General features: G+C 54.7%; 2 protein-coding genes across 2 annotated transcripts; one reads left to right on the top strand and one right to left on the bottom strand.

Moving 5' to 3' along the window:
- Positions 1-8,604: 8,604 nt before the first annotated feature.
- Positions 8,605-11,271, top strand: JN550_000041 (uncharacterized protein; the record flags this gene model as incomplete). Its single annotated transcript, XM_049315666.1, has 1 exon — positions 8,605-11,271. The coding sequence occupies one exon, from the start codon at positions 8,605-8,607 to the stop codon at positions 11,269-11,271; it is 2,667 nt and encodes an 888-aa protein (XP_049177330.1).
- A 1,308-nt stretch (positions 11,272-12,579) lies between these two features.
- On the bottom strand, positions 12,580-14,030 carry JN550_000042 (uncharacterized protein; the record flags this gene model as incomplete). Its single annotated transcript, XM_049315776.1, has 3 exons — positions 12,580-12,815; positions 12,897-13,693; positions 13,786-14,030. The coding sequence occupies 3 exons, from the start codon at positions 14,028-14,030 to the stop codon at positions 12,580-12,582; spliced, it is 1,278 nt and encodes a 425-aa protein (XP_049177331.1).
- Positions 14,031-14,682: the final 652 nt, after the last annotated feature.

Consider the following 14,682-nt stretch of genomic DNA (forward strand, 5'->3'; position numbering starts at 1 on the left):
CCGGTTCATTTGCAGATGGCTGGGGGGATTGGGTGGTGACGGGCGAGTTCGACAGGGGATCATGTAAGTTGAAAGTGACATGTACGGGGTATTCCTGCAGTGATGAGGCACGTTTTCCACGGCCGCAGATGCACCTCCACGCGAAGAGTGATTTCATTTATAACTCTGCTGAGAGCAGCCAACCATCCACACGCCGGATCAATCAGTCAGTCAGTCGGTCGGTCGGTGCACATCACCCAGCCCGTCTCCCCAATGCCAACCACCACCACATGGGCAAAGCGCGTGGGGATACACCGGGCCCGCGAGCGACGCTACGCAGCCGACGTGGACCTCGCTCGTCCGTCGTTCGGACAATATTCCAGGCTGGCTAGCCTATGGGATAGCTTGACCTGGCTTGAGCTTAACTGAATGAGGATACCTCTCGAGAACCCAAAGATAGCGGTGAACCATCGGACTGTGTGGTGGTCTACAGTAGGTTCTGCAGAGACTGATTATAACATCATGGTCCGATCTCCCTCATAACTAACATGACATGGTCTTCAAGTTGGGATGGAAGGTGAGGAGACGAAAAGCCCAAACCACAAAGTGAGGCCGGGTATAATGCCATTGGACATCTCAAGAGCCCATCGGAGACGCTAGTTAAACGGTAGCCGCTGTTCTCGGGAGGCTGGGTTCAAGCGAAGGCACGCTTTGACAAGCCTTGGGAGTCCTGAAGGAGGCTCTTCCTGTACAGCGACTTGCACACAACAGGAATAGAGCAATTCCAGTATCTAGGCCCAGCGCCATCCATTCCGCATTCTACCATCTGTGGGACCATTGTAAGCTGTGCTCGTTACGGGGCATCCAGCTCGCGACCAGGATCGGCTTGTCTTATTGCTAGTATTGCCCTTGCTTGTAGAGCACCCGCACGGCCACAAATGTGATTTCTGAGCGGATAGAATGCCGTTCGAAACTCGGCATGGAAGACAAAGAAAAGGAAGATTTTCTTTAGTATCCGAGACATGGTCTTGGACCCTACGCCGGGCATCACAGATTTTTAGCAGCCATTAGCTGCAGACTCGAGCTTGCAGTGCATACATGGTGCGACCGGCCGAACAAGTATCGAAAGGTTGATCTCGCTTGTGGCTGTTTAGCTGCATGCCTGCAGCTACTGGCGCACAATCGCACTGCCAATCACCAATTGGCACCCGCCCGCAACCCCAAGGTGATAGCCAGATCGCTTCTGCAGGTCATCAGGGGCAATGCAGATTTCAATAAGGGAGACATCACCAAGTGGATACGTCCAGTCGACGTAAGGACGCTGCTGTATCGCGCCTTGCACCTTGCGAAGCCCCTGACTTCCTGATCTCGGCGACACGAGGTAGTGCCATGCAGGCAGGTCGAGAGTAATTCCCGATGTCCTAGGGCTGCTGAAATGTCGTCGCGCCCACTTCAGAAGTTTCTTGGTTGTCATGCATCATCACTTCCCGCGTCCACGTAATCTTTGGGAATGGAACGATGGGACATCCCGCAGCTCCGGATGTCGTCTTCGGTCGTTCGGGCCCTGGTCTAATCCTTGTCATGCGGTTCGGAAAGGGTAATATTAGAAGCGTATCATGAAAGTTAAAAGAACTGGAAGGAGTCTGCTCATCAGCGAGAGCCGCAACGTACCATCAATACTCCGTCCGAACCCGTGTGCTAGCGGGGTTGTAGGGATCCAGTGGAGAGTCGAAACATCGCTCTCTGTGTTAGTCGGAATTATATACGATTGGGCCTTGATCGCAAATGCTATACTATACTAGAACGGCCGACATTACTTTCGTCGTGGAAAATACAAGTAATCACTATATCAATACTGATGCAAGAGGAGCTTTCATTGAGTTCATTCACTATGTCTGCAGCGAAAGAACTTCGTAGCAGACACTGGGTTGGGAGACCGAGCCCTTGTGCACAAGTCATAGAACGTCAAATATCTACAACGTAATCCAACTTACGTAGAAATAGAGTTGCGTGCCCGAATGTAATTTCTTACACATCTCCCTTTGGTACGCTTTTAGCACTCTATATCCATAATGCACTGTCACTCAAGGTCGAACAGTGCAATCAAAAGGGCTTTACTGCCACATTGAGAGGGACAACAGCTCCCAGCGGAACAACGCATAGACTCATGTTGCGATGGCATCTTCGGCAGTTTCAAGAACATCTTGCCAGATATCGTAAGTGTACCTCTGTGGCTACCATACGGTGGCTGCATCGATCTCAATTGACTAAAGTCTACACGCAATGCAATTCGTTCCTTGCCGATCGAGTTCACGAGATCATCACGTATTTTCGACACGCGAGAGAGCCGGTCTTGTCCCCCAATTCCATCTCCATCTCGGCACGCTTTCTGCCTCCATACGGTACATTTCTGCGTCCAAGGAACCAGGAGTCAGTCTACGCCGGGTTGCAACATGTCACTCTCAAGTTCATAGCCACCAGCCTCGATATCCACCTGACATGGCATGCATGGTTACAGGCACTATGCCATGAACAGATTTAAGTGTATACGAACTAGTTAAAAACTCAGCTAGCTCAGAAACATCTAGTTCTGGTCTTGCAGGCACGGTATTGCATCCATAACAGCTAAAGTGCAGTCAAACCAACTGAGTTCCTTTGCCACTTACGGTGATCTACGCTGGCATCGTTGTCTCCCCCATGTGACTTCCACAAGTCACCTAGAGACATGTTAATCTACACATTGTCTTGTACCGCAATGTATCTCCTAGTGTATAATTGTCGCATCAGGAATGCGCTTCGTGGTTGTTTCACGGTAGAGCCAAGACGAGCGTTATAGATTATTAATTACGTCGAGTGGTCTTTAAACTGGACGGTTGGCCGAGACCACGGTGGTGCCGTCCTTTCGTCGGGGTACCTCGTGTATGGCCTCAAGAGCTTTTCCAGCTTGGTGTTGCTTGCCATCTAACGTCAATAATTACTCGACTGGCACTGAAGGGGGATCAAATCCGCATCAGCGTATCATATTGGAGATCGCCCCAAAGCACAGTGAATATAGCCCGGTCATAAAATGTGGTTATGTTATTGAGCTAACGGTACCTCTTGTTTCGTGAAGTGCGGTGTTTGGGCTCGACTTACATGATCATTTTCGCTGACTTTAGCGAGTCAGAAGGCCATGACATCCGCGGCAGTGTGAGAGGAGCCAGAGCTTGGGCAAAATCTCCATTAAGAGGTGCCACGGACTAGAAGAGTAAAATTATTCAATGTAATGCCACAGATGTTGAGCCGTCCGGGCACTCAATAATATTCTAGTGTAGCCTTGGAGCTCACAGCGCATAGTTGGAAGCATAATATGTCTAGTAATGTGGTGTGCCTGACTTTAATTGTATGATCGTACGCGGACATCGATGAAGCGTTGGACAAAGCAACGGTCTAGGTACATGAGGTATGCTTTGGAAGACCAGTTCCACCCACCACTCTCACATTATTGGAAACCGGTGCGAAGATTCCGGTGGATTAGAACCACTACTTGGAAGACTATGGAGCCCGGGAATAAGAGGTGAGCCTCCGGGTTGTAAACAGAAATGCCGTTATATAGAATTTAGAAGCCACGCTGCTGCTACTGATTCAAGGCCTTGACCCAGTTTCTTGAATGCGAATCAGTCATTCTTTAAACCTGGATCCAGTCTGTCGGTATCCGCTGCGGGCCATGACTCTTAAGAACCGATCGGAGGTGAATCCGGCAGCCTCTTAGTGCGCTCTACCCGATCTCAGGGAGGCCGAGCAGTAAGTCGCCCCCTGCTAGAGGCTTTATTATTATGAAGTGGATAGGTTACTGCCGATGCTAGATCTTAAACTCTCTTTTTTTTTTTTTTTTAACTGTCTGGTGTTAATTTATCGCCCCTGGCCGGTGAACTTCCCGGACATGATAGCTTGGAAGGAGTGCTTGATGCTAAATATATAGATCGTGTAGCCTTGGCGAGTCATTCTAGCAGACAACGAAAATAGGTGCGAACGGGGTTGCAGTAAACCGCTGGCCCGTCTGGTATTGTGGCATCATTTGCAATGTTTTCCAAGCTTTCTTGGTCTACTTCGGATATGTGGCTAGGCAACCAAGCTCGATCTTGGACAGGGATGGGCGGAGCAAATGGTTTCAAGAATCCGCTTCGGGATGCGGAGAGAGTGTACACAAAGCGAACGGCCGGCGGATAGATGAACACGTATTCTACAAGGCAAATTGATATTTACACCGGCTTAGGGCGCTGCTTAACATATCTCAAGGGAGGAGGAGGGCTTTCGTAGTGCATTGATGCTCGAGTTGAGCATCTCAGCTGAGACGGCGCTCTTCATGCGCGGTCGTCTTGCAGCGCACGTGAACCAGTATGAGGCATACTCTACCCCACAGCGTCGGACATTAACGATCGCTTTCGCATCTTGCAGCAAAGGATGAGCAGGGAGACACCGGAAGGTCGAGCTTGCTGCCTCCGTCTCCGAGGGGCTGACTTCGTCGTCGAGATGAGACGGGTCTGGGGAAATAGCCCGAGACCAGGTGCTACTATTGGAGATGCGAACCCAAGGGCTACGTACGAGCTACGGCATCCGTCAACAATAACAAGCACGATCCTCTGGCGTACACGTCTCGAGAAGACGGCCCCGGCCAAGAAACAATACGTACGTGTGTATATATCTTTAGAAGTTGCGTGCGCATGAACTCGGCCAGGCTGCATGCAATACCTACGTGGTCAAGCTCGCGTCGAGTTGAGCCGCATCCCACGGACCACCACGACCATTTGCTGACAAGAACTGGGTGATGCGGAACTTGTCTTGTTGCAGTTGGGATGAAAGGAGCGAGCGCTAGCAGGGCGCTAGCGGTAGCGGTGAATCGAGGGGCCCTGGGGCCCAACCGTGGACATGGGAATTGTGGGACGGGCTGTTTCAGATTCCTGCCAAGAGCGCGACTCAAAATAGAAGGAGCCACCGACGCGACCACGTCCGCTTTCGGCCTAGTGCCTGCAGGTCGTGATCTCCACTAGTCGACATTTGTCCCATGCCCAGGTGCCACGGTGCTCACTGCCAAACTGCTACGCAATTGACCTGCATCAAGGCAGCAAGGTTTTCGAGGGCCGAGCTGTCTGTTTTCGGAATCTGTACGGCGCCGTGTATGTCTTGAGAGGTGCGTTGTTTCAGTGTCAGGTTTAAACAACGACGCACCGTGTCTAACAAGTCTGGTTCACCAGCCTTGGACCCCTGACATACTACTGACAAGCCGGGTGGTACGTATCACGTCCACAGGGGCCATGGTCGCCAGATGTCAAAAGTTGGAAGCCGTGCCGTGGTCGTAGAGCCAACCGCGGTTGTTTCGTTTCAAAAATTACTACTCCGTACCTCGAGGCATGCAGGCAGCCTTGTGCAATGTTGACGTTGGGCCTGGTCAGGGTCGGCGAGAGATGCGGCTCCTCTAATCTAAACATGAGACAGACGCTGAACGTAAAACGACACTCTCAACATAACGATGTCACGTTGTTGCTGGGTTTGGGTATTCTCCACATGAGTAACGCGAGCACGGGGCGACGTGACTCCATCTTGCTGGAGTAGGTTTGTATCAAATCCGGGGTTGTGTTGTCCAGCCACCTTTCGGAGGGTTTTGCTATCGTCATCAAAATAGCGTTTCTTCTGGCCGCATGCGAGGTTGCTGTGTCACGGCAAGCGGCGAAGGATTCAGCGAAGTTAGTCCTTTGGTTGCTGGATTTGACGGAGTCCGTCCTTCGCGCAAATGCTAGGAAGGTGATCCAAGGAGCCAAGGACAAGGGACGGAGAGCATTCGGCGATAAGTAGGGATCCGAAGTGCATGTTTACTTGGATGCTGGTTGAGGATACTCGGTGCACTATTACCGTTCCTGACATTATAGTCTTACCAAGCACGGCCATTGTGGTAACATCGCCGAATTAAGGGACTATCGAGCAAACTGTCTTTTCTCGCGTTGCATTGAAGAGTTATGTTACTGGGTCATGGCATAACACATGTTAGATTGTGTCCTCGTCTGAGCTTTGCTAACACGAACGCCCTGTCAACCAGGGAGCGCAGAGGTGGACAATGCGAGAACAGGGCGATCGAGACTATCCATAGCACAGACCTCTCCATGAACAATGACAGCAAGGTTCGGGTGGAAACGTGCAGACAACGTGGAATTTTTTGACGCGACAGCAAGGCTGAACTGACGTAAGTCAATTGATGCTCTTGCTATCCCACATATTTCGAATGGTATGAACCTCGGATTGTTCGTATATCTAATTGTCAACTGTTCCATCTCCGGGCGATCGACTGTATACGGATTGCCCCGATTGGCGACCTCGAAGCCCCATAGATGGCAAATCTGACAATAAAATGCTCTTCCATATCGCCCCAACATCCCAGCACCCAGCTACATAAGTACCTGAGAGTGTACCTACCCTAGTTAGATCTGCACGTGTAAGCCCAACGTGAAGTGCAGTATGAACCAGGCTTTGGCTTCCCTTCTCGACACATGTCAGAACCGGGCTCGTTGGTGCCTCGAGCGTACTGTACTCCCCGTAGACGAAGCCTGAGATCCGTGATAAAACCACGACCCTTCTGCAGCTCGCTCACCATTGTTGTCTGTCGTGGTCTGGACGTTGACCACGTCGCCCGTCGCCGGTGGCTCGACTATAGCGCAACGTCGGCCACTATTAGCAGAGGTTCCTAGTCGACAAACCCCAGCGGCCCAGGTGGTGCTAAATTAGCGATCGGAAAGAGGACCCAGAGGCCAACGCGGCGAATCTCCAGTACGGCCTCGACGGTGCGATTCTGCAAGGAATGCTCGGGCTATCCTACATTGGCGCGGGACGCTGATTGGCGACTCGAAATTATCAGCTGCACGACCGGGTTTGGCGAGGGGCCCGTGATTGGCGGGCTTCGCGCTGGCGGCGATCTATTCTTAGAAGGACTATACCCGTCGCTCGTTTCGCAAACACCAACCCACAAGGGGCCACGGACCAGTCACAAGCACGCGGGCAGGCGGGCAGGGCCAGTTGCTGTGCGAGCCTGGCGCAACTGTCCACCCACACAGCTGCCCGCTCGCCGCTCTGCGCTGCAGCGCGGTAGCAGTTGCAGCAGCGGCGGCAGGGTTCCTGTCTCGGTCGTCTAGGCAGTTGCTGGCCACTGGAGGGGCTTGCTCGATCCACCCGGGCAGCCCTGAGCAACTGAGGGGGGCAGATGGTTCACAAGCTGACCGGACGGCGGACGAACTCGAACTTATGGCTGGTCCATGGATGCCATGGATGCCATGGGTGGGCGCGCGGGCGCTGCTCGCTGCTCGCTAATGACTGACGCTGCCAGCCTGCTGCTACGTGCACCCTCTGCCGTCCGCCGCGGCGCTCGCACTGCCAGGGCCTCACGGCCTCGGGGCCTCTGGGCCTCCTGTGGGTACTCGCAGGTCCCTGACACAGCCATTGTCCGCGGAGGCTGTACCCCAGCTGTACCGGCTATTGTCGTCTGGCCCTAGCAAATCCCAGCGCCGGGGGAGAGAATGGCGGGACGTGATTGATTGATTCAGAGGGGAGCGAACCTGTCCTCAGGCGCCAGGCGCTCGCCCGCCGCCGCCCACAGTCCACAGTCCACAGTCCACAGTTCCAGAGTCCTCCCACCACAGTGGACTGGACAATCCGACCACCCACACACCCCCCCCCCTCCTCACACTCTCCCTCGCCCACACCCCCCAATTCCCTTGTCAACCCCCCCCCCAGGTAGGTGCCTCTCTTCGACTCTTGTCTCTCTGGCTGTCCAGTGTCTCTTGTCATTTTGTCGGGACTTGGGACCCAACCGCTTCTTTCTCCCTCCCCTCAACACCGCACACATTCTTGACGGCCGTCTGTATCGCCAACCGCCGCACTGCCTACTGCCTCCCGCCAGCATTTCAATTCTTCCCTTGTATCTATTATGGGATTTGCAGTCAAGAGCATGTGCTGACACCCAATGGCCGCCGTCCGATAGTTGTTGTTTGGAAACGAGACACTCTTACCCGCCGCCGCCCTTCTCCATTCAACCCATACATTCCGCTTCACACTCATTCATTCTCTTTTACCGCCTCCTCTGGCTTTCCTTTCCCGGTCTTTATCAACGTCACCAAACCGTCGCAAACACCCACCCCTCGACAGGAGCGTTGTTACCGATCAACACGCAGCCGAATCCGTATTACTGTGCGCCTGTGCCAGCAGCGCAAGCCGTGTGTCGGGTCTCTCACGTCCAGTAATACTCCCGCGAGAAGTTGTGCAGGCGAAAGAGAGAGGGATCATCGACCGGTCTCTTGTTTGCTACCGTCAGCCCAGCCCTGACGGACGAGCAGAGGGAATAGCAGTCCCGAGGAGACGACAGGATTCAGCAGCGCTGTCCACCTTTCTGGCTTTGACTGCCACCAACAACACCACCATTACCTCCGCCGATTCCAGACCATTGCAATTGCCGTGGTCTTCTCTGATTGAAAGAAACATTCGCAGTACTGGTTCCGCGAGGCCATCCGACTGGGAGAGGGGAAGCAGGCAAACGAACAAGAAGTTTCGTGGGAGTTTGCCGTGGTGAAAGAGCAAGGAGACTTAATACTTGGAAGAAAAAACATGCCGTCTGCCGCAGCTCGACGACTGTATGAGGACCAAATACCCTCGTTCATGTCCATAATAGACCCCGACTCAGAAAACTACGACGACACGGCCGGAATCATTCCCGTGGTGGACTCCAAGTTTATGGCGATGGATTCGACGTATGGTGTGCCGCCTTTCCCAGGCCAGACACCGCAGCTTTCGCAGCATCTCTCCGCTATGCCTGCCGACGCCTTACACCGGCACCACGACAGCACTTCGACACATAACTCTGCTGACTCGTCACCTACGACAACCCTGACCACAGACACATCTTCGTTGTCAGATCCGTCACCGTCCTCATCCCCAGACTCGCCAGTCAATCTGATACCACTGAACAACTACCCGGGAACTACTTTTGGCAGCCTCTCGACCACCATGAACACACTTACTGTGAACGAGCCTAGTGCCAACAACCACTTTCAGCGACCAATGACATCGCCCTCACCAAGGCGACGCAACATGAAGGGTCTCTCGATACAGCCTCCGTTTGCAGCTTCGCTTTCCACGACCCTGGTCTCAGAACCTTCCTCGCCCTCCTTCATCAAGCCCAAGATTCCAGGCATGAAGCGCAAGCCAAGTCAGTTGAGTCTCAAGACTGACACTCAAGGGTTGAACATCCGCCCGACGACCATCGAGGCACCAGGTTCGCCGAGTGTTGTGCCTATCTTGCAGCGGCGAGCACTCAAACACTCGACTTCATCGCCGCACATGCTCTCTGGCATGAAGTCGGCGACATTCGGTCCTGCTGGTGGAATGACCTTTCCTACTCTCTCCGAGAGAGGACAGTCGGGCTTGTCCGAGGTCCTTCGACCCTCCAGACTCAACAGCTCGGGCAGTAGCAGCAACAACAATAGCAATAACAACCGGGTATCGCTCATCATGGAAGAAGACTCGTCTCCAATCCGAGCTCAGCATGCAAGCTGTGCCGCCATGGATTTTGAGCCCTTCCGTGACGAGAGCGAGGCCAACGAGGACCAAAAGTCGCCTGGGTACCCTGACGGGCCGATCGCCATATACGATGATAACGTGTACCTGTATCTCGAACCGACAGCGGACGAGGCAGCCAAGTTTGACGTTGTGATTAACGTCGCGCGGGAGGTTCACAACCCCTTTGACGACACTTTCGGCAAACGCAGGGCGTCAGATGTAGAGTCCCCGATACCAGACACTGCTCTCACAACTGATAGCTTTGCCACTGCCTTTGAATACCCCATGGAAGACCGCGTTGAGACGCCTACCACTCCGAAGGCAGCCAATACTCTGAAGGAACCCGAGTACATTCACATGCCCTGGGACCACAACACAGATATCGCGACTGATTTGATGAGCCTCTGTGAGACGATTGAGAAGCGGACGAAGGAAGGCAAGAAGGTACTCGTACATTGCCAGCAGGGTGCTAGCCGATCCGCCAGTTTGATCATCGCATACGGCCTCTACCAGAACCCGGGCATCAGTGTGAACGACGCCTACTATCGCGCCCAAACCAAGAGTCGTTGGATCAGCCCGAACATGAGGCTTATGTATTGCCTGCAAGATTTCCAGAAGGAGGTGATGAAGAAAAGGTTACCACGATCAGCTGCGGGCCCACGAAGCGGGAGAAGTCCTACAAAGCATCGGCTTACCTTGTCTGCCGATGCTATCGAGATCAAACCTAAGGAGCCTCTCTCTGCTCCACTACCCGAAGAAAGTCCCAAGGATGCGCAGGCAACCAGTCCGCAACGCAGCCCGCAACATTCCCGCGGAAAGTCGACCCCCAACTTGGAGGCAATTTCGCCTGGTCCTTCGTCCGCCCCATCGAGCTTTTCGTGGTCTGAGCAGGACGTCAACAAATCGGCTGGAGAGCCTGGCAAGTTCAATCTGGACAAGCTGTTGAACCCGCCCAGGTTTTTCGAGTCCGAGTCGGAAGAAACATTCCCACCACGTGGATCATCTTTCTTCAAAGCTCCTCCGTCTCCCGGTTTAAAACCACCGGCGACCTCCCTAGGATTTACGCAAGCCCCGAAGCTCAGCTTCAACTCGGTTCCGTCACTGGCATTCCAGCCCCCTCCATCTCCCGGCTTCCCGTCCATGTCCCAGGGTTTCAAACCCCCGCCGTCGCCTGGATTTCCTCCCGTCTCTCAGAGCTTCAGACCTCCTCCATCGCCGGGTTTCCCACCTGTATCGCAGAGCTTTAGACCCCCGCCGTCGCCTGGTTTCCCCCCCGTCTCCCAGGAGTTCAAGCCTCCGCCTTCACCCGGGTTTGGGGCGCATCGGTTCGGGAACGGCCCGCAAAGTTTTGGTTTCTCGAGTCTAAACTTCGGCAGTATGGAAGCCTCGCTCGACAGCCAACTGCATGAGTCCGCTCAGCAGGATGTCCACGTCACCCGTGCCCTGCCTGACGACGATGCCTTGATGTCACCAAGAGCTGAGACTATGACAAACAATCCCTTGCATGACTCATTTGGCGAAATGGCGGGTATGAAGTTCGTGGAGGTGCCACCGACCCCTAACGAGGAGCAACTCGGCTTATTCTCGCCACGTGAGACCATGTTTCCTAGGGACCCTTTCTACCCCTTTGGGAGACCAACCCAGGTCACGGATCCCAGGAGTCCTCCGACCAAAGGAGAGACTCCCATTGTGCGATCAATCGACGAGGTGTTATAGGCGACCATCGTCAAGCCATTACATCATGAGCGTATGAATTTTACGATAATAACCCTACGATTCTTATGCCTTCGAAGTGTAGCGACGTGTCTCGGCTCACGAGCAACCTGCGAAGGCGAGATATTTGATTTCAGATCCATCTTTGCCGAGATATCTACTGGCGTTTCTTACTTGGACTGGCGGTCTCCAGCCTTGGACAACAACTTGGCCAGGATCGCGGAGTTGACCTACCGCACTTGCGACGTCTTTTCCGCAATGCCAGTTTAGCAACGTCCCACACCCTAATCAGGGCGCATTACCAAACTAAAACCAACCTTTTCTTTGTCAAGATCCCGACGACCATGTCTTGTCGATATTCCTTTGGTTCATCTTTTCTCTCTCGTTCCTGCGAGCATAGCACAGCATTGTGGGGGACCCACGGCGAAACCGGATACCCCGGAGATGGCTCTGAGTTTTATCACGATCATCCATTGTGCGAAAAGGGGGCGTCTTGGACGTGATGGGGAGTGGTTCTTTTTTCTTTTCCAATTTAGCAGGCAAGGGCGTTCTATCTACGCACCCAAACCGTGGGTCAGAAATGTGTAATTTACAAAGGCATCCGAAAAATATGCCCCGGGGGGACGGCCGAAAGAACAAGGGCACAGAAGGTGCAAGGCGTGTAGGCGAGGAGAGGCCAAGATCAACAGGGGAAGGGGAAGAGGAGCTCTTGGGCCCGATGGCTGTACATAATGTAGAGGATGCGGATTCGATACGAAATCAGACTGGCGACCGTGCAATCGATGCGGCGTCTTTCGATACACAAATACCCGTGTGTTCCTATCTCTCGTGCAAGTGAATGAATTGAATGACTGAACCAACGAAGGGGCTGCCGGATATTTGCTAAACGTAGTAAGTCCAATACCGAGTTGCCCAGCAAAAGAGCTCCGCAGATTCTCAAAAAGTTCCTAATGCCTCTGTGAGCCTTGGGGTGAACGGGACGAGGAAAAGGGGGCGTCAAGGGCCAAGGACCAGTCGTATCAAAGACGACTATCTGGCCCATACAGTAGCAAATTATCAAGATGCCGGTGGTTTCGACTATATTGGTCTTTTCCGAATGTTTTTCTTTTATTCTTGATGTGTCGCTTACAGACAGGATCACCGTGATAAATAGCGTGTCTTCTACATGACATTGACACACATCATCTGCCCCCGGAAAGCGGAGGGAGCGTGGAGCGTGCCCATAGCTTGTGCATCTGTTTCCACTTCTAGTTGTGCTTCTTCGGCTCGGCCCCGCTATCTCTATATAGGCCTGTTCTTCCCCCCGGTATGCTACGACTCCTTCTTGCCCTCGACGGCGCGCCGCTTGGCGTCCTCCTTGGCCAGCTTCTCCTGGCGCGCAATGGCAGCCTCGACACCGATGCCGCCAAAGACAAGGCCGACGCCCAGGAGCTGCATCTGGCTCAGCTTGTGGCCAAAGGCCACGACGGACAGGATCATGGTGAACATCTTGCGCGTGACGGTGACCGTCACTAGGAGGACCGACGAGAAGGTGGACAGGGTGTAGACTGGGAGATCTCCTGTGTTAGTGGAAACTGTCTCTGGGGCAGAGGGGTCTGGGGGAAAAGGGAAGGCGGAAAAAGACGTACAGATGAATACCTGGCCGACGGCACCACAGGCGGCGAAGCCCAGCACGTCGGTCCAGACCTTGGGGTGGCGGGCCATGAAGGCCAGGGCCTCGCGCAGCTCGCCGGCGTTGCCGGTGACGTCCATGCCGAGCCACTCGCCGACGCCGGTGTGGACGAGCCAGGGGCTGACGACCAGGTAGGCGGCGGTGACGGCGGTGCTCATGATGTTGTTGGCGCACATCATCTGGGGGCCCGAGTAGGGGCGGAAGGCGCCGAAGATGTAGTCCTGGGTGCTGTTGGTGAGGCCGTCGAACAGCAGGTTGATGGCCAGCAGCAGCATGCCCCAGGGCACGTTGCGCTCGTGCTCCGGGGTCGCGTGCTTGCGGCCCTTCTTGCCCGAGTGCAGCGTGAAGACGGCGACGCCCGCCGTCACGGCCGCCACCACCAGGTACTTGTACAGCGGGTAGCGCTTGCGGAAGATGGTGATGTGCAGGAACATGACGGGCAGCAGCTTGCACGACTTGGCCAGCAGGAACGTGATGTAGTCGATGTGGGCCAGGCTGGCGTAGCCAAAGGGCGAGGCGAGCGACTGGGTCAGGGCGACGAGGACCAGGGGCCCGAGGATGCGGCGCGAGGGGAAGATGGGCGGGATGGCCGACCCCCGCGGCGTGCTGAAGTAGAGGTAGATGGCGCCCGTGGTCGCGGCGAAGAGCGACTGGATCGTGTTGAGGAAGACGGGGTACTTGAAGACCTCGGTCGCGCCGGGAGGGCCGTGAGGCGTCGTGGTGAGGCGCTCCTGCAGGAAGGCCCAGGTCAAGCTGGCGAAGAGATCATGTTAGCCTACGGGCCGATTCTGCCACGGAACCTGTTGTACGTGGTATGGGCTGGGGTAGGGGGGGAAGGCACATACAAGGAGCCATAGATACCGGCGACGGCGATGACGAGCTGCACGATGCCGGCCTCGGCGCGGTCTGCCGTCGCCGGGGCGCTCCTGCTTTCACGCAGGGCGCCGTTCCCTTTGCCGTTGCCATTGGCTACGGTCTCGTCGGCCACATCGAAGCTGACCTTGCGCTTCGCCGGGGTCCCAGTCTGGCGCGTGACATACTCCGACGACGGTTGGCGCTCGACCGGTCTGGCTTGCTTTGTGCGGGCCATTTATCTGGCGCCAGGCGAGGAGGACGACGAGGAAGACGATGTGCACCCGGGTATGACGAAGTTGCAGGTGTGGGAAGTAGTATGTAAGGAAAGGAGTGGGTATAGATAGAGAAGCAACAAAATATGAAGAGAAAAGAGAATACAAAAGCAAGTCGTGGGCCGAACGTGTATCAACAGTTAATGCGAAGGAGTGTGAGACAGGAATCGAAGAGAAGCCCCGGATGTCCTAGAGGCAGAATGGACCCTGAGATGGTCATCATAATTAACTTAAGCTCTGGATGCGCGCCGTTGATGACAGATTGGCACTGGCAGAATCTCGCAGATGACATCCCGAGCCCCAAATCGAGAGGCCGCTACCGAAGGCGGTGACAAGGGGGTGCACAGGGGGGGAGGGGGGGGGGGATGAGGTCCTGTGAGGGGCTAAACGTGGCCCACGACAGGGGGCACGTTAGTGGGCTGGGGCCGGCGATGGGGGGGTCCACGGGCACCCGTGGTTTGCGTGGGACTCGTGCAGCATGAGGTACTGTAGCTAGGCACCGCCTTAGACCCCTAACTACCTAGGTACGACTTAAGTAGATAGCTTCAAAGTCAGTTGCCGACCTACCTTGCCTACTACTGCCAGGTACCATGCACTGCAACTTACTACGGACGG

This window comes from Neoarthrinium moseri (genome assembly GCF_022829205.1).
Source record: "Neoarthrinium moseri strain CBS 164.80 chromosome Unknown scaffold1_Wmoseri_CBS_16480, whole genome shotgun sequence".
Classification (NCBI taxonomy): Eukaryota; Fungi; Ascomycota; class Sordariomycetes; order Amphisphaeriales; family Apiosporaceae; genus Neoarthrinium; species Neoarthrinium moseri.